The 21,836-nt window shown below is 25.4% G+C and overlaps 2 protein-coding genes and 1 non-coding gene across 3 annotated transcripts in view; 2 read left to right on the top strand and 1 right to left on the bottom strand.

The window, feature by feature from the left end:
• The window catches only part of LOC112599658 (calcium uniporter protein, mitochondrial), a 68,883-nt gene that overhangs the window by 20,232 nt on the left and 26,815 nt on the right, over positions 1-21,836 (top strand). The window lies entirely within an intron of this gene.
• LOC112599657 overlaps positions 1-21,836 on the bottom strand; it is a 29,020-nt gene that overhangs the window by 1,759 nt on the left and 5,425 nt on the right. Inside the window, exons 3-4 of the mRNA XM_025346653.1 lie at positions 1,006-1,170; positions 631-751 (exon numbers count right to left, since the gene is read on the bottom strand). Of these exons, the coding sequence (XP_025202438.1) occupies positions 631-751; positions 1,006-1,170 (286 nt within the window). The remainder of the gene's footprint in view (positions 1-630; positions 752-1,005; positions 1,171-21,836) is intronic.
• Trnas-aga lies at positions 4,763-4,844 on the top strand. The gene has a single exon. It is a non-coding gene; the product is annotated as a tRNA-Ser (tRNA).

The following is a 21,836-nucleotide window of genomic DNA, read 5'->3' as shown; positions in this document are numbered from 1 at the left end:
AAACATAATTTTCAAAATATTCATATAAACAATAATTAAGTTTATTTTAAAATTTTAAAATTTGTATATCATATTTATATGTTTACGATTTGTTATTTTATATTATTATGTATAATAAAAAAATTATAATAATCCTATGATTATTTGAATTTAAAAAGAAGATTTATACAACTTGCTTTACTGAATTTAAATTCTTAAGTTTCTTACAAAATACTTGTTTATTCTTTATTTTATAAACTTCAATATAATTCGAAGAATTTACTGTTATAAATTCTATGATATATTATTTATAATAAGCTATGTTTTATGGTTGTACTTTTCATTTTAATAACGTTTTTGGTACGTATGAACCATACGTTTTATTAAACTAAATACAAATATTCTACTCGTACTATCAAAAATAATTTACCTAACCTAACATGTAAACGGAAAAAAAGGGTTCTAGTTTATTTTCAAGTTAACATAATTCAATAGCATATTAATATATCATAAACATTAACATTAATATAATAATAAATATAATATTATTATTTACCTATACCGTTAAATGTTAAGTTTTACAATTCTTTTATACAAAATTATAACTTTTATTTTGAAATAATCTGTTTATGATTTACGATTTACGATTACCTCATTTGGTATATATTGTCTGAGCTTTGGTCGTGATGCTGATGCTGATCTAGATCTACACCTAGGAACTACTTCCATTTTCTTCTTCTTTGTTTCGTTTTCCAACTCTTTCAGCATACGACTAAAATAAACATATTAATTAATCATAACAAACAAAAAAATGTTTCAATCTATTATTTTTATTTTTATTTAAAATTATAATTTAATACAATTTAATACAATTTCAAAAACTTACGACTGTTTATTATTATTATTTTACCCAAAACAAAAACCCATTAATCATAACTTAATTTTTCTCCTATAAATATATAGTCTTATATGTATAAAATCTTCTGGGATCCGTATAAATTGAATACCATTTATCATCTGCCTCACCTTATAGTAAGAAGTGGTGGTGTTCTATATGGTGTCTTCAATCTCACCCTAGGTATTAGTTCTTGGTCAGGCCTCCTGTTCTGATCCCAACAAAATCGATGGAAAAACTGTTCATCCTCGTCATCTGTTCTAGGTGAAAATCCTTCTGGGTCGCTTTGTATATACCTGTAAAAATATATAATTTTATAAAATCATTCTTTAACTTTATATAATATTATGTTGATTTTCTATGTTTAGATATTTAGATATTTTTTCTCCATTAAAAATATAATATATTTTATCAAACATTGTATTTATGCGCTTCAGGTCAGTGGTGTCGTTGTTTAGCTATTTTGGGTCATATTATTATATTTTTATTTTTTTTTTGTGCAGCACAAAAATTGTACCGTTTCATTATTATCATATATTTTGACGACGGAATCAACGTCAACTCTGTTGTATTATCTTTTGAAAAAATCCAATAAAGTTCTAACCAGTTAACCACCATAAGCACACAGAACCATAATAAAACTAATATCGGTTCATTATTTTGATTTTTTGCTTTATTTTACATGAGTATTTATTCTTAAAAAGAACAGCCGTAAATATTGAAGTTTTATCAAAGTGTTGTGCTATTCTATCCCCAACAACAGTTTTCACCGTTCTCTATTGCGTTAAGTGAGTTATGAATTATGATGGACAATATTAATTTAATATTATGCAATGATTTTCCAGAGAAAGCAATCTATATTTTACATATAATATAATCATAGTAAATGTTTGTTATTAATCAATTGTTTCATAATATCATAATATTTTATTTTCGAACGTTATTGACTCAATGTGTACGAAAAAACGCGTTTCCCATTTTCCACGGATTACAAGTCTTTTGAACTGTAGTAGTACTTCAAGATAAGATACGTATAATTCACCTATATTATTTACAAGTTTCTTGAATAGGAATAAACTTCAGCTATTTGTAATTTTACGACTGTTATTTAAAGTTTATAGTAGATATTTAAATAATGGATGATACCTATATAAGTTTGTAAAATCCTAGTAGATAACCTTGGTAGAAAAAAATTGTATGATGATGTTATTTTTAGTATAACACTTATAAACATAAATTAAGTTCACGATATTAGATATTATAATGATTGATAATAAACATACATATACAATATATATTATACTTTATGTGAAATGGAATTTATAAAATTATATTATTTTTATAACATAAATACATATACATAAATTCATAAATTTTTTATTTTTTATAAATAATATAATAATTTACAAAATATTCTATTCATCTATAGTAGTATATTCAATAATATTATATGAGTTAGACACATCTAATGTTTCGGTTGTTATATATTATAATTACGTTAACTATATTTGTACCTATATATTGTGTTTAATGTGTATATTGTATTTATATTATAAAGTCTCAGTGCCTTGTTGCCGGCAATTTATTATACATTAACGTCTATTAAATTTACTATAACTGTGTCTATTACGAGTTACGACTGAGCTTTATAATTTACTTTTATGTGTAACAGAATTTTTTCATAATTTGCACTAATTATAATCATTTTTTCAATGAGTTATTTTTTTTTAGATTCAAAAATAGTAATATATACTTATTTTTTGAATGTATATTTAATCATATTACTTATTATTCCCATAACCAATATAATGTATATCTATTATTAAAAAAATAATAATTTTTATGTAATTGATATTTGATTACTTTCTTACTTTTATAAATGTATTATTGATATTTAAACTTCAACTAACTCGGGATTCGGGCACAAAATTATGTATAGCTTTAATAAATTATAAAATGCCATCATTGGGTATATGTGTTTTTTCATATATGTAAAAACATGTTATATAATATAATATTATAATTGTATTTGCATATTATGGTTACCTAGATATTGACTATTGTGTTTATAAGATTTACAGATTGTATCTATGTAATATTTTATGAAATTAAGTTAAAATTTTATGATTAAAGAATGCCAAAGAAATTGAGTTTTCATTTTTGGAAAATACAAAATATTGATATAAAAACTAGGTAGCTAGGCTGTATAATATTAGTAATGTTATAATTTTACAATGAGTTTGTAAGTAATATTAAATATACAATAATTTGAATCACTGTTGTATTAATTTTATTCAATATAAATGAATAACTAGAATAATAACAAAAACAGTTATTAAAACCAATAGGTAAAGTTCCAATTTTGTAATCAACAATGATGTTGAATAGTAAAATTATCAATATGTAAAAATTAATTCATTTTATTACATAATAATATGTAATATGAACTACTTCAAACATGTAGGATTTATTATTTAGGTTTTCATGTTGTTTATTTTGTTAGAAGATAATAAAAAAGTTTAACATTTTCCTTTTTAAAGGAGGGATTAAAATTTTTTTTCACAGTGCGTAGTGAGTACTTATTTAATGTTTTAATAGTTATTAAGTATTCCTCTTATAATATTTCAGAATAGTTATTGTATATTTGAATTAATATTTCTTATAAATCTATCTATATATTTATTTTATAAATGTAAGCTATTGAATTTACATGGATTAAATTGTTATTGAGAAAAACCTCGATATAAATTGAAAAATATGTTAATTTAATTTATATCTTATCTCATTCAATATAAGAGCTTTTATAAAAAAGAAATTTTATGGATAAGTTGTATCTTTAATTTTAATTTTTTAATAAATTATTTTTACAGAATTATAATTTACAAACACTAGCTTTATATTATTTTATCTGCTCATGTAAGTAAGTAACTATAAAATCTGTACTTACCTAACAGGTATTAAATTCTTGGTATTATGTATACATGAATGTAACAATAATGTGTAATTACTTATTTCATATAATACAATTTGTTGGTTTTAAATGTTTTAATAGAATTTTGTTCAAAAACAATATAATATTTTCGGTAGGTAAATAACTACCTACCTAGGTACTTACTTTTGATTTAAAAGATGCAAAATAAATCTATCTTATAGTGATTCTAATTTATTCAAATACAATTTTTTTATTGTAGTTTAAAAATATTATATTAGTCACATTTTTTGGAAAACTTATGAAATATATAATTTATGTATAATGTATAAACAATAGATATATCATCCTCTACAGATCACAAAAAATGTAAAAAAAACTGTAGATACCTATCTAATAAATTTTTTTTGTTTGAAGCTAAATTTCAAATTCATAAAATGTTAGGTAGGCAGTAGGTACTAAAAATTATCAAAAGTATTCATTAAGGCCCTAGTTGTTTTAATATCATCATGTTAAATTTGAAAGTGATCATAGTTATAAAAAAGTATTTTAATTGTAAGTAAGTCTCAATGCATTTCTTATAGCAATTATTTTTCAGTTTTATACAAAAAACACATATAAGTAGGTACCCAATAGGTACTTGACATTTATAATTAATATAATAAAAAAATAAACCATATTAAGTTTTATGTTAAAAAAAAAATAAATAATAAGTCTTAAAATTGAATTTTATGAAAACATATTTTTTTAATACAAAGCATTTTTAAATATTAACTAAATTATGAAGATCAATATTTTGGCATACCTTTAAAATAGAGTAGTTAATATAATTTCAAGTAATAATTTATTATTATTATTATTATCATTTATAAATAAAGAATTAAAAATTTTATTTATTAAATGAGTATTTACTAGATATATTTATTAAATATACTAATTTCTTTTATTTTTTATATCAAGCAGTCGTGGCCGAGCGGTTAAGGCGTCTGACTAGAAATCAGATTCCCTCTGGGAGCGTAGGTTCGAATCCTACCGACTGCGAAAAGACTTTTTTCCTGTCTTTTTTTTTAATATTTTCAATTTATTTTACATTTCTTAAAATTTTAATTTATACTTTGTTAAGCTTTTTATCTTTATTTGATTGACTCTTAAAAATTACAACTGCACAATTCACATATTTTTCTAATTATAACAGCTAATTGCGTTCAGTAAAATTGTTTTGCTAGCTTATAATATTGGAGTGAACAAATCTATTATAGAATTTTAAAATAAGAATATTATTTGTATTTCTGCATTGGATTTTTAACGAAATTTAAATTTTTTAAAGAGACGTATATTTAAATTTATTGTGATATGGTTTGATTGTATAGTGTCTATTTAAATATTAAATAATCTAATTTTGGTTTCATAGAATGCTAATTTGTAGGTTGCACGTTTGTAAGACAATGACAACAAATGCGAATGAAACGCCCTTTTAAAGTAATTTTATAAATAAATTGTCAAGTTTATAATTAGATTAATTCTAATTATCAAAAAAAATATAGAAAATGTACTTACATTAACTTAAAAATTTTAAATAATAAAAAAAAATATGAATAGTGATCATTTTAGTAAACACTTTTAAATTTGTCGAATAAATTATGTCACGCACGTGAATTCCTTGAATAGAAACTTGCACAGTTTCGCACCACAAAACAACTTTGAACTTTTATAGAGTTTATTTTGTTATTATTATTTTGTTTGACCTGACCGCCAATTGTTTTAAGATGTCGGACTTTGAAGTATCACAAGCACGTAATAATGGTAGAATGATTATGTTTAAACCTTTTACCTTTTACATTACGTATACTGTAGTATATATGTTTTGGTGAGATGGCCATTTTCCCAAAATAAATGCTTTATTTATAAACTTTTATAACTGAATGTATCTCATGTACGTATTGTGTTTAAAATTAAAAATATTAAAAATCAAATATTTCCTTATAAAAATCAGTACCTATATATATAATATATATAGCCATATAGCTAATATGTTTTGTACATAAGGTTAACTTTATTTTTTCTTTGGTATTTTAATGTGTAGAGACGGTAGTTGAACATTTATATACTTAATGTTAATTTTTTACACTCGTGTTAAGTAGTGTCAGTAGTGTTAAAAAAAAAATATAGAATAACTATGTTCAAAAATTTATATGAGTTAATGAATGTTATTTTTCCTTTCTCAAAATGTATTTTAGCATGTGTTAGTATTTTAACTTTATTGTAATATAGTTAAGTATTTTTCATTGCAACAATTAAAATAATAACTAAAATAATTTAAACATATTTTGATGACAATTTCTATTTACAACATTTTCAAGCTATCATTTTGTTTATTTTTTAACCTTATTATAATATCGTTACACAATTGTTTTATTTTTTACTATTTTATGAATGAATATTACCTATATAATCATCAAAAATGTAAATGATTTGTTTTTAACGAGTTTTAAAATTAGGTTACTTTATGCTGACCCTATTTTTTTCACTGACTCTTATTCATTACTTTTCAATTTTTTGTTATACAATATTAATCTTCATCTTTACCTTTTGGCTTTTGAGAAAGAAAAAACTCTTAAGTACCTTTTAACGTTACATCAAATATATAGGTTTGTTTGTTATAATAAAACTTCTACCTAGTTAAAAGTTTACTTTGGTTAAAGTGATACCATCCATAGTAGGTATGGTACTTTATAGATTTATTTAAAATAATGTCAAAGCCTACCATTTACTTTTTCTATATGTGCTACATTTTTTTTTCACTATCACTTGCATAATTTTTAAGAATCACAGATGACTGCGAAAGCAACTATATTTGTGATGAGTATGTAAATTGTATAGTATCGATCCTGTTATATCCCAATGTTTGCTGTGATGCCGTACATTTAGAGGCGAGTATATTTTCTCACATCTGTAGTAACTTATAGATAAATTATAAAAAACTGAATAAAATAGAAAGTTGTAAGTTGCCGAGTATATTTATGTACCTATAAAAAAAATTCAATTTTATCGCGACAGTTTCTGCGTAGGTATATGTCTTGCTTGACTATATTTTTAATTTTTTTTTAATGCTGTTTTTGGAAAAATTTGTAATCTAACAAAAGTAAGCTTTTGGAATTTAAAATATACAAACTACTATTTAACTACTGTTTTTAAAATGAATGGAAAATGAGTTTTCTAAATTTCATAGTTGTAAAACTAAATTTACATAACAAAACATTAGATGGCAATTGCTTTAAAATCAAGTATAATTAAACACGCGACAATTCGTAAAAAATAATATAAATTTTTTTTATATTGTATTATCAATAGTAAAGTTCAAAAAACACATTACTAATTTAACATTAATAATTAAGATTTAGTTAATTTTTGTCTATAAGAGAATGTAATATGAAGTTTTGAAATACAATATCAAAAATTTGTTAAAGGAAAGAGTAAAAGAGTATGGTATAATTTTATAACTATAAATTAAAATATTTTAATAATAAATTATAAATTCATTAATGAGAATTTTTTTTTTTAATTTTGAGTAGAAGGGATACTATAAGCCTTAAAATATAAGGAAATAATTGCATTTTTCACGATAGAATAAGTTTATTTATTCATTTAATTGTAATTAAGTTTTATGTGGGTGATCAATGATCACATTTTTTGGCTATAATCATATTTATATTATAGTGTTATACTCTTACTATCTCTGATATATTTTTTATTTATCACTTTTATACCATTTAAAGTAAAATCAGCTATACTTGAAATGATTCTAAATTATTTTAAGATATTTATATTATTATTATGTTTAACGTATGTATATTTATTAAATTTAAATTTGATTATTAACATCATTTTAATTTTTTAAATTGTTGTTTTTCTTTAATCGGTTAAACAATTGAAAAACAGATTTTATTCATTAAATATATCAATACATAAAATATTTTGTGTAAGTTATTTTGTTATATATTATATTTAATATTTATATTATAAAAATATTATTGAAAATAAATTATAAAGTTTTAATATGGTTGATAGGTTATAAATAAATTCGAAACTGTAATTAACGTATCTATTTATATTGTATAAAAGTTTGTTTTTAATTTTACTCGACTTTATTTTTTTGTTTACAATACTTGAAAACTATTTCTTATTTTTATATTTTATTTTTCTATTTCACTCATTCCCAATTTTACTCAACTTTATTTTTTTGTTTATAATATTTACTTGAAAAATATTTCTTTTTTTTCTATTTCACTTATTTGTAATTTTAATAAATCAGTTATATTGCTATTTTTTTTTTTATTTCATCTTATGTTTTTTTGTTTATTAGAGTTAGTTTTATCCTTTCTAGATCATTGCATTGACTAAAACTATTTTCTTTCCTAGTTAGTTTACAAATTAAATTTACGTTTTTTTTTTCAAATTTACTAAGAGTTTTTAAAAACATAATTTAATTTCTTTATCGCATCAAAATATTTTTTTTATCATTATTTATTGTTTTAAAAATAACAGTGTAAATAAATATTTTTTTTGGAAATAATGTCTTTATTTATTTCATAAAAATTTAGATTAACAGTATTTTATTTTGTACTTAATTAAATTATATGTACCTATAACCTGACTATATGTGTAAATATTCCTTTGGGTATTGATTTTTTTATAGTTATTTTTTACTTTGTATGCAGATTTAAACTGATTACTGTTTAGAATAGTGTGTTTAATTTATTATTATGCTTTAAATACTGTATATATAATATATAGCTATGTGGTATTTTATAAAATTGGGAATATCAAAATTCTTAAATTACTTTTCACGTAAACAATAAATATATTTATTATTCTTAATATTATTGAAAATTTTATATAAATAATAAATATGCATAAAAATAAGAATAAATTATAAATGTTATATAAACAAAAATTTTTTTAAAAGAATTATTTTTCACAAAAAAATGATAATTTTAAAAATTATTATTTCAATAATTATAATATATTATACTGTGAAATAATTGTTTATCATAAATTAAGTATCTCAAACTCCGTACAAATTTTCAAAATATATCCTCTCATTATAATTGAATTATATTAACTTAAATTTATTCAAAAAATAAAAAAAATAAGAAAAAATAGTATATAGTTTATAGTATATATGTTATAGTAATTTTGTACAATGTACATAATACACAAGTGAAGCATGATCACTCCTGTTTTCTTTAATAATGAATTTATTCAAATCATGATTTAAGGGAATTTTTAAATATTTTTAGGAACTATTTTTTAAGTACTTAAATTATTTGTTATAATATTTAAAAAGAGTTCTTGTGCTGGTAATTTTTTTTTTTCAAATTAGAACCAACCTATATTTACTGTAATTTGTTTTTTTCTTTAAATTTTGATGCATGTAAATATAAATTAAATGATAATAATTTTAATAATAACTCAGAAAAGTAGTTTAAAGTACATCAGTATTAAAAAAAAAAAAAAAATCATCCTCTTAGTATTTTACAATGAAGAAAGTTGGTTCCTGTTTGAAAAAAAAAAGTTAATATTATTATATCGTGCTCCCTAAATTTTAGTTAGTTTAGGGAATTAAAGAAAAATATTTAGTAAATTATCTTGTATATATAATATATTTAAATTACAAGTTAATCCTAGGTGTTAGTATTGTTTCATACAATGAGCAGTGATAGTAGTTAGAAATATATTTGATTTAATTTTTTTTATAGGATTAGAATTAAAGAAGTAAATAAATAAACTTTTGTTATTCAGTATATTACACTGTTGAACAATATAATATTTTAATGACGTATAAATTGGTAATATTTTTAAAACTAGGCGACTATTATAGGTATGTATTTATCATTGTCTGTGTCATAATTATTCTAGTACAATAAAATATTTGGTTAGTTATTCATTTTTAATACTTGATCGTCCTTGTAGTTTATATTTGTAAAAAAAATCTTTATTCTGTATTCATTAATTTAAAATACATATTGTTTTATTAGTTATTACCTACTCTATAAAAAGTCATGTAGAGGGTAAAGTTACAGACATCATATACTGTGTATTATACTACCTATGTAATATTGTGTTAAATATGTGAAACAATTAATGTAAAAAAATGTTACTTTAACGATTTTCATACTGCATATTGTTATCAACTATCGTAAAATTAAAAATTATGAGTACATATTTACTAGCATCGACAGTTAAATTTTAGTTTTACGATTTTAAAAAGAATTCCATTAATACTCACAAATTCATCTGTAGAACGGAAATTTGTAAAACAGAAAAAAAAAGTTTCATTGGTTATAGAATATTATTAATGATGAAAAGTGCATTTTTTTCAAACCGTGTGATTCGACGTGCTACGAAACACGTAGTAAGACATACATATATACGTTACGTAAACCCAGAGAAATGTATACCGTGACTAAAGTTTAAAGTGAATATAGCAGTGCGCGCGCGACCTTGCTTAATAATATAATATTATTCTTCAGATTATCGCGCGATGAGGCTGTGACGACCCGGGGACACTTTGGTGAAAGCGATGTCGACAGTAAATATGATAGGTACTAATATATATATATATATAGTATTGTGCCTTTATTACCAATGCGTACGTTCAAATGGCGTGTCTTATATATTATGTAGATTTTCAACTTTAGAGAGTTTTGTTTACCTCAGCAAGGTCTGATATAATAAATATGTTATGATCATATTTGCGAATTTGTTGCACGCGCGATTTTAAACCATATAGTGCACTCACCAGTCTTAATCATAGTTTATAGATGCCTCTAACCTGATCTCCTGTGTTCGCGTATGTTGTTAAGTATACCCATAATAGTTTTATAATAAAATAAAAGATGAATTAAATTAATAATCATATTTTCATACTTAAAACTACGCACACCCCCTTTCTGGGTACTGATTCTGCCTATACGCAAGTTCTATTCACCGAATGGAACGCACGTGCCAACTTATTTAATATTTTTCTCACAATCATCAATAATCATCGTTCGCATACGCTGACGACAACAGTCTGCTAACAAACTTTAATGATATGCAGTCGATTGTGCAGTTTTTTCGCGCTCGGATATTGTAGATAAATATGCATTTAATATTATTGTGCATTGATGACATCATGGTCATGATATAATTGACGAGTGCCAGTTATCGTCGAAAATCATTGAGTATTATTCTATGGCAGAAATCATAACGTCGTCGCTAAATTATGTTTACGCATTAAAATATTACGTAATGATCAATTTTCTCACACAGTCATTTTGATTGAATCTGTTTTTACGTGTATTAATCTATAGGTAGGTACGCGCGCCACAAATTACAATTTGTATAAAACGTAGTCCCGCGCGCGTCTCGGATCGACGGTCGCGCGTTGAGATTCTGTTGCGCCCGCGATCATAATGTATAGTGTGCCGCCTAGCTATATTAGAAATATATATTATTATGCAGCACCGATCAGACCGTGTCTGACAGCTTTTGTCCAATTGCGAGTTTATTACGTGTTGCATTTGCGAATAAGTAAATATTAAATTCAATTCCAAGACAGTAACACGAATGATTTTTCGGTCTAGCTGCGTGGATTATCGTTCCTAATTGTGGTGCCTAGGTATACCGTTGCAGAATATGATAATAAATAATAATCATGATATAAACATTGGACATAATAATCTTAAATTTTCTTACAGATGGTACCGAGTTATAAGTTTTCTTTTAACCGTATCCGTTATTGCGTGTTTTATATTCTTGCTACTGGCGTCGCCGTATAATATTTTATTTTATTCTATTTTTTGTGTTGCCAAACGTTGATAACATTATAAAATTGTTCCTTTTTTATTTTTGCTCATCTCTTTTTTCTAATTAGCTGAATTGTACCTTCTTTTTTCTTCACGAAGTATATGCTCGTAATACAATACGGAATATGTAGTGCACCTTGTATCTATATTTAATTATGTCAGCTGTCTTTCACCAATGTAATACGACACTAAAAAACCAATGATTAATTGTGTCTATATGGACTATACGTTATATGTATAAACTTTTGTCATTTATAAACTTATGAATTTTATAAGTTTTTAAAAGGAACACAAATTATTAATATGTCTAAATTATTATGATGTCTAAATATACTCGTATGAAGGTCAAGTCCTTGTAATTTCCATTGGTTTAAGTAAAAGTAATAATATAATTTTGATGTCACATAGTTATTTAACGATTATCTATTAAATATAAGACCATGTTATTAGTTTGGCAATTATTTCCTACGTTAAATAAACATAATGCAACCACAGGATAGCGGAAGCCTTTATTGTTATTATTTAAAGTTTTTTTTTTTTTTAACTTAAACTTTGGTAATTTAAATAATTATTATACATTTAATATTTTACTCTACATGACTACATCAATAATTGAGTTAAGTATTATGTATTTGTCTTGTTTAATTAGTAATTACTAACTAATGAGTCCTCGTAAAATAATATCACATTATTTTTTTTTTTGTTAACAATTTAATATGAGTTTAAATAACGGTTAATAGAAGTCAGAAAATAAATACATTTTGCATTTATAATTCAGTACTTAAATTTAACTTAGTCTATCCTATATTTCTTAAATTATTACATAAAAATCATAAATTTATAAGACTATGTATACGATAATAGAACTATAGAGGAGGTATTGTAATTTGTTAAAATAATCGCCTACTAGGCAATAGGCATATTGAATGTATTACTACTTTGTTTATTTCATAAGAAATTAATTTGTGTTCTTATACATACCATATAAATTTACAGTTATATTTAGGTTGTATTTAAGTAATTAAAGTTTTTGTAGTGCTTGTACAATTTTACCAAATTTACATAACATTTTTATGTACCTAACTTCTATTAATCAATATCTCCATTATATTTCCTTATCCATTATTATATCCATATTTTTAATTATGATCACGTTTTTATTTTATTTCGTTGTTTTCTGTGAAGAAATGCCATCAAATAACATCTTTTTAGAAGGAAATTTACATTCACAAGTAATCTGATATGTGGCTTAGCTAAGTTCATGCGGGTCTAGTAAATTTGACTGAAATTGATATTTAAAACGTGTCGAAAATATATGATAATGCAGGAGCATATTTTCTGTGTCCCGCATGTATATTGATAAACGACATAATATAAAATATAATACTCTTATTTACACCTTTGAAGTTAAGTTCTACTTATCATATTATATTATTTCTTATATCATGTTAATATTTTTTTAAGTTCTATTGTCTATCTTTGTTTTATGGTAACAAGTATTTTAAATCGTTTGGTAATTATTTTTAATGACCATGCTTTTAAAATAATATGTTGAAAATAATGAATTAGTTATTGCAAGCGCTTTTCATCTACCTTAAGGTGTCAAGATAATTTTAAACGTTATTAAGACTACGTTAATGAGTTGTAAATGTATACTTAATCGATTAGGTCAGTGATAACAATGAGACACAAAAGACAATATGTATTCGTTAACGAAAAAAGTGTATCTTTCACGAATATCACTAATTATTGTTAATTAGCGCCTGTTGCGTCACGGACAATATAATATTCGCGGGAGATTTTTATAAAAATCTATGAGGTACTAATACATATACTGATGTTGATTTCACTCTCTATGCTTTCTGCCCATTTTATGATGAAGCCTCTCTGCCCGCCAAATCCGGTCATTCACAGTAGGATATTCGATTTCCTTCCATATCAAATAATTTCATTTGTGTGTATATAGTGCGTTCCACATATTTATTCCGCAGGTGGATGTTACGGTCTGTCAGACCAATCTAATGGACATACACTCCAGAGATCCCCTCATGAGCGTGACGTCATATCCGACCGACGCAGATCCGGCTTTTTGCGAATCGGGAGTTTAGAATTTCTGGCTTTGTTTTACATAATTGTATAGAACAATATTATTCACTCGACTTAAATACTATCTGTATAGTTGATTATCTATGCTTTGTAAAGTTGTTATTTTCAACATTTTTCTCATTTTTTTTTCTATTGAGATTAATCATTTGAATTTTGAATCGTCAATTATTTTTTTTAAACATTTTATTTATTATTTTATTTAGTTAAAAATTGCATTATATTGTTATAGTTAAAATTAATGTAAAAAAAACAGCTGAAAGAAGTTTTATTAAGTATATAGTCCTTTAATACCTTACAAATACTTTATATAACAAAATTGGAGACAGTAATCTGTTGGGATTTTGTCGAGTAAATCATATCAATCTTAGTCTCACGAGAAAATCATACAACATTTTTATTTAGCTTACATAAGTCACGCTGTGAAACTATTCTATACTTTTAGCTGTCAACGATAGCTGTCACTATATTACACTATAGTCTATATTTATATTTTAACATTTACTTTAATGCATAATTCCAACGCAACTTTAGTAAGACATAAATTCTGAGTTGTTTTATAAAATTTTTGTTGACGGTTATGTATGACTTTTGTAATCCTTATGAATCATAAATACAGCATGATTACGACAATATATACAGATAGTAACTATAGTTACTAGCCTTATTATAGATTACCTATATAGTAAGTATGCTAATAAGTAGTATAAGTTAACTATTATAGCATAATACGTTTAACAAATGCAATTTAGACATGATAGCAATCAGGTGCATATTATAATCTCAATAATTAGTGTTAATTTGTGTTTACTCGCGCATAATATACTTAAATGAAAGTCATAATAAATAAAAGTTAAATAACAAGTATATTACCGGTTAGATAAACAATTTTAATAGTTTCGTTTACGGATAAAAATTTTTGCTATCTTATAGGACGTATAATCAATGAAAACTAAACGATAATACAGATGAAAAAGATGAATACATGTGTTATATTTTAAACTAAATAGTATTAAAAAAATATATCTAGACATCTAAATTATGTACTGCAAATAGTGCAAATAAAATTCATCAAACAAGCCAATTATTCGGGTTTTTTTTATTATTTGAAATAATTACCGTAGATAATATACGTAACTATCGGTTGAAAAAAATCAACTCTAATTATAGGTAAAATATTGTGACAATTAATAACATATTAGACACTTATGACTATAATAAAATATATCGGATAAAAATAAACAAAAAATTAAAAATTAAAAACTCACCGAAGGCAAATAGGTTTAGACGACTTGACGCGCTGTAAAACGGCAACAATATAATATTACGCAGATTACACGGCGTAATATATAATATAGATATATACGTGATGTCTCACTGTCGGTAAAAACGGACTCGGGTACACGTCTTCCGGAGATGATACGTATGACATGTACGCGCGTATACTGCGCTCGTGACTGGAGGACTGCATATGGGCAAACACGGCACCAATGTATTTACGCGCACTCCCATACACACCAAAGCGCCAGGTGAAGTGTTGTGTATGTGTGTGTGTGTGCGTGTGTGTGCTTGTGTGTGTATGTGTGTGTGTGTGAGTGTATATATCGTGTATATATGGTTGTCCACCGGAACGTCGTCGCCGGTGCCGGTCCGTTCCAAGGTCTGCGTTGTACGCAGTAGAGGAGTAGGAGTAGGAGTGAAGGTTCAGGTGGTTGGAGAATGGTGCACTCGACTCCCCCGCGATCGGAAAACCCGCTATATAATTTCGTGGGGTGCAAGTTTGCTAGGCCTCGCAGCAGCCAGACTCATATCTCAGCCGTTATTTCATCTCTGTCAGAGGGTATTTTTATGGGAATTTATATCGCATCACTTTTACAATAATTTCATTTTTTTTCGTTATTATTTTTATTTTTTTCGAAGCATATTCCATTTTTTTCGTCTCTCTTGAGTCGGATCGACGTGATATTACCTGTACCTGCCATTTCGATGTATGTTTCTGTTTTTTTATTGTCGATATTGACGACTGCGTGCGTGCAGTGTTTACGGTTGTTTACATCACGGAAATATGACGTATATAATAATAATAATAATATATAATCCGCTTCCAGAGGGCCGGTAACAGCTTTTTTCGTCGACGCGGTAGCCATATTGCCGTGCACATATTATAACGCCTTTAGTGCAGCGTGCTTGTTTGTTGTTCGTTCTGGTCGGGTGACCGCGCTCGCGCGCCAGCTGCGGCTATGTACTTCGTATAATAATAATATATAATATCACGTGTTGTAAGCACACTTAAACATCATCACGTTTGCAGGGCGTTTGGTATACTGGCAACGGTGTGTTTGTGTGAGCCTCATTTAATTAACGGCTGTCGACCGCGCCTCCGCTTCCCCTTTCGTGGCAGACCCACAACTGTTTTCCACGAGATATTCTTTATATTCACGGAGATGCGACACCCTCTCCCCTTCCAGACATAGAATTTGTGATGGCGTCTTTAAATTTCATTATTATACAATATACTTATTATTTTATCCACGATTGAAATGGCGGTATTATAATTTGTAAAATTGTATTCTGTCAGTAAATAAAAACTATTAAAAAAATATACTTCTACGTAATAAACTGCAATAAACTAACAATAAAAATAATTATTTCATTTTTTTTAAGTTTTATGTTTTTTCTCACTCGAATTCTGTAAAACTTGCCATTGCATTTACAGAAAAATGTATAGGATCAAATATTAAACAACAATAATATTTGTATTTTGCTTTTAAATACTTAAATATTTTAACACCCTCAGGACCGCGCCCTTTTTAAATAAAGCTCTGTGTTTGCGGGTAGAATATATTATCATAACAAAAATGTACCTAATCGTACAGTCCTAGCTGCCGCAAATTTTCGTTTTGTTAAATCTTATTTTTTATTTCTTCATTAAATATATTATTTGATATCGATGCGGAAATCTATGTGAAACCTTTTAATGGTGTCCAATTTTTTTCACGCTTAATTTCTATCGACATTTTTGGTAAATCCAATAAATGTCATACGCTTATTGCCTGTAAGAAACTTAGCTATCGTCGTCTGCGAATAAAACCTCTGCTCTGAAATAACCTTTTATTTTTTATTTCAGATATCTGATTTAATCGTTTCATTTGAACGTAATCTATAGCCACTGTATACAGGACACGTAATTGAATTATGGAAATATGTATATATATTGCATAAGTTAATTACCTTGATAATATGTCAAACTAATGATAAATTACTGTTTAATATTATGACGTTTTATGCTTACTATTAATATATATATATAAATAAGTATAATATGTATTATTATACTCGTGTACTCGTTATTATATAGAGATAGATTTTTGATTTTGAGGAAATAAAAGCTCTGATTTTGTGGCTGATGACCTATAAAACTTTTGGGTACAATAGTTGTGAACCAGGTAGATAAACTTTTCATTTGGGATTATCAGACCGGGATACGATTTTTTTTTTGTTTTTATTTTTACTTAAACAACATTTTAACCGTCGTAATGTGATTTATGTTGAATAAACCTATTACCGCAAAAAACGTTTTCATATATCATGGTTTCAAACTTTTTTTTGTATTAAAATTGTAGTAACATTTTGGTGTTTTCCCTTTATACTGATTGATTAGATTACAGAGAAAAGAGTTTTTTTTTTATACTACAATTTAAATTTAACAGTTACACTTAAGTATAATTACAATAAAACATTTTTTTAAAACACAAATTTATTAGTAAAATTATTGATTAGTTGAAAATAACAATAAACTATTTGTTATTAAGCTACAAGATATAATATTTGTCATATTTGTCAGTAGAAGACATAAGCGCCAAAATTAGATAAGAATTAAAAAAGTTGTATCGTACAAAAGCGCCAAAATCGTATCGTACAAATGCGTCAAAATCCTAGAAAGCTTAGGTAGATTATTTAAATTTAGAGCTAAGTATATCGTTCAAAGACTCCAAAGTTTAATCTTAATCGACTGATTTATTGTATGATTACGATAGATTGTCTCATAAACAGTGTGTGAGCAGTTCTGTGTTATACAATTAATTGTTACTACCTATTTCGTAAGAATTAGTGTAAGCGTCATTAGTTAAAATTAATTTTACAAAAACTATTAATAATAAAGGTATGGCGTACATTTTATTTAAAGATCAAAAATATAGATTTTTACAAGAAATGGTTAGCGGTAATATGTCATTGAGGTGTACCAAGAGAAATAACTGTACAAGTACAATAAAAGAAATTACTAGGATGGTGAAATAAATCGTTTAGAATATTATGTAAAAAAAAAAATGGATTAAAAAATCAATCAATTAATTAAAATTATATTTATTTGTATATTTATTATTGACGATTTTTTATAAAATCGAAACATCAAACGATATCTTTGGCACTTTGATCTGTCATACGTTGAGTATCACACATATATATAATAGTATTAGATTGGCGCTTATGTCATACACATTTTTACGCAAATGATATGTAATTTTTGTACTTTTGGCGTTCATATCATACAGCTATATCTGTTATATTTTTTGATGTTATTATCTATTTTTGTTTGGAATATAATAAATAAATACAAAATTTTAGAACTCATTTTAAATTAAAATTTACTGTAAATAATTTCAGGAAATTCTGTTTAATTGTATAATGTTATTACATTTTTATACAAAACATTATTATTATTAATGTCTATTATTAACAATAGTTTCAGGCTTCAGCCCTCGTGAAATATGATATGAATAAATGTTTCACTTTTTTTTTTTTGTTAGTGAAACGCTTTATTAGACAGATAATATACTGCATTAGTTATATACAAAACTATTTAATTATTTTACAACAAATATTTTATTTTCAATTCTTTTCATTCGGTCAACAATAGTTTATAGTTATGATATGTGTAAAATCGTATAAAAGTCAGGATAATAACACTTTTGACTGTAGAAATATAACAATAATTTAATATTTCGCGGTTGTCAGGTTAAAAGTTTTGATTCCTTCCGCCTCACACGCACACATACTTGATAATTATTTTAATTAATACATTGCACCTGATCACGATATTGCATAATTTATTTCTATTATCAGCAGTTATAGACGACAAAAAAATATTATAGTATGCATTTATAGTTACTATTTACTATACGAGTATAATACTAGTATGATGTATACGACAACTATGGCGTGTATATAATATTATTATGTTGACGATTTGCATATTCAGTTACAATATAATACATTATGCACTCACTAGTCTCAGCTATTTTCCTGTCTATTTCCTACTCCGCCGTGTACAATAATTAGTATTATCTATATTATTTATATACCTATGTGCGTTGTAACTGTAATCATTAAAAAAGCACCACCAACTTAACATAATGAATTAATATTATTTATTAATATGCGATATTTCGCGTGTAAATTGTCTTAGTTGTGATACGTACCTATCTAGTTTCTACTTAGCTTCACTAACGTCTAGTGCATAATGAATATTTTCGCATTGTTTTGTTTGTTCAAATGAATTTAATGATAAGTGTGAACTGAGATACTCGTATAAAAATGGCCTATAAAAAAAAGTCATTGACCATTTTCACTGCATATTTCAATCGAATATTATATAATATGATATGCACGGTGATACTTGCTAGTTGCTACCGTCATTTATTATAATAATATTTGCGCGTTCAGCGTATGTTAGTGTAATCGTTTTTTGCATTTTTTATGTTTGCAACGTCTCCACGCGTTTTACTAATTTCTCGGAAAACTCCATTTCTATGTATAATTGAATTCCGCGATGGTTACACCTATCGTCACTCTGGTACATAAATGATACTTAAATACGATAGTGTTAAATTACGTTTTGTTTTTCGGTGACGCGAGTTTTGGTGGAATTGCAGGTTTTAATCGCACGCGTAGTAAGTACTATATAGTACACTATGTGGTGTTTACTTTAACCTCGGCTGTCGGTCGTGAAATCTTTAAAAACCGTAGAGTGACACGTGCGCACATGCATATGACGTGGTGAGACCAGACCTCGTTAATAACTCAACTTTGATTGTTCATAATTTAGCACCAATGTGCTTTTGACGGGTCGGACGTTGTTCTAATGAACCGACCGACAAATCATTGGCGAGGTAGTCATGTCGTCATGGTCGGAAACTCGGAACTATAATATATACGTATATATATATTATCCTGTACGAGTGTATTATGTTTTATTATGTATAATATACATTGCATATATATATATATATTTATATTACATATTCATAAGGACACGGCATTCGCGTTTAACTCAGTTATCTGCGCGTTATTTCTATTATTGTTATTAGTAAATTTTGTTGAATAGCCATTCGGAAATGTTCGTGTTGGAGAGCACAATCACAATAATACACGTGTACAGTTTCGGTCGTAATTAAATATGCCTAAATAATTACAACCCAATTGTTCTTTACGTGGACAATGATGACGGCCTAATATATCTAATGGGCAACGGAATCCCATGTATATATAATATATACACACATTATAGTACATAGTAGAGCTATCAATGAACATAATATACCTACATTATATTATATGGTCAAAACATTTGCAAAAAGTCAATCAATGAACAAAAATCCTTGCGTATAGAAAAAAATATATTTTTAGAGAAAAAATATTTGTCGATGAAATATAATGCACGGTTACTTATTCGGACTAGATTAATTTGTGAAATTTGTTGTTGACGTATTTATTTTAAAAAGGTCGTTCACATTAAATTGTCTGATATATGCCTGCATTTGATTTCAGATTGAGTAAAATATATCAAAAACGCATATTATGCATTATATCATGTACACATAGTACTGTAGTTGGTATCTACCTACATTATTTACATAGCATACTTATATTTTATTTGCTTAGTAATATTTTTTTTTAACCGATTTGTTGATTTTAAAATTATTTGTAACTGCTAATTGTATTATTTATCCAAAGTTAATTAATTCCATGTTTAAAATATTATAGTTTTATGGTTATTAAACCTATATAATTTTTCATAAGTTTTAATTAATTTAATTTAATTATTGAAATAATCTTGTTGTATGAAAATATATTTACAATAAGTACCTAAAATATATTTTATTTATTATGATCAAAATACGTCAACATCGTAAAGTTTATTTTTGTAGATAAAATATTTTATGGAGCCAATATTATTTAATATTTTTAAAATAGAATAAATTATTAGATAAGTACTATTCTATATCTGTTCTCCGGGTTTCATAAAATATATCACAGGTGCAAGTCTTTATATAATTATATCGGTGATAACATTTAAATATCAATTATTATCAATTACACGTTTAAATCACCTAAATTTAGTCGAAAAATTATCTTATGAACTCTTATCTTATAATTTTATAAGTAATTTCTAAGAATTTAAATGAACCTACCTAGTTATGCATTATTACACTTGTATAATGATCACATTTTTATTCCAGGCTACAATAAAATATGTTTTATATATAATATATATATATATATTATTATCGAACATGTTATATATTTTTTGTATTTACATTTACTCCATTCAACATCTGCTGACAGGTTAAAACAAACTTTAGAATTTTTATTTTTAAAAAATTTACAAAATTCACGTACCTTTATGGTTAAACCTACTTTAAACAACACTATGAATCGTCGGTACCTTCATAGTAAAAACGTGCTTTTATATAAGTATTGAAAAATAATTCAAATCTCAATCTAAAACCAACAAACCGTGTTGAAAATGTTTTGAAAATTCTTTATATTTACGATTATATGTTTACTGATTTTCATATTAAGTTTTGCGTCGTAAATTTTATATAGAACAAAAAAATACTATGATTATGTAACGAAAAAGGCGGTTTAAAGACTTCTAATTCAAATATTTGACTAGTTTGTTTCTTTTAAATTTAACTCTTTTATTTTGCTTTATAAAACCATATAAAAGAAAATACTTTAGGTTTTTAAAATTATTTTTTATATTAAATGTATACGTGTTATAATACAATAATTTAAC

Source organism: Melanaphis sacchari, unplaced genomic scaffold (genome assembly GCF_002803265.2).
Source record: "Melanaphis sacchari strain LSU unplaced genomic scaffold, SCAv2.0 Contig54_pilon_pilon, whole genome shotgun sequence".
In the NCBI taxonomy this organism is placed as follows: Eukaryota; Metazoa; Arthropoda; class Insecta; order Hemiptera; family Aphididae; genus Melanaphis; species Melanaphis sacchari.
Note: the sequence above shows the minus strand (reverse complement) of the source record. Positions and strands in the feature narration are given on the sequence as shown.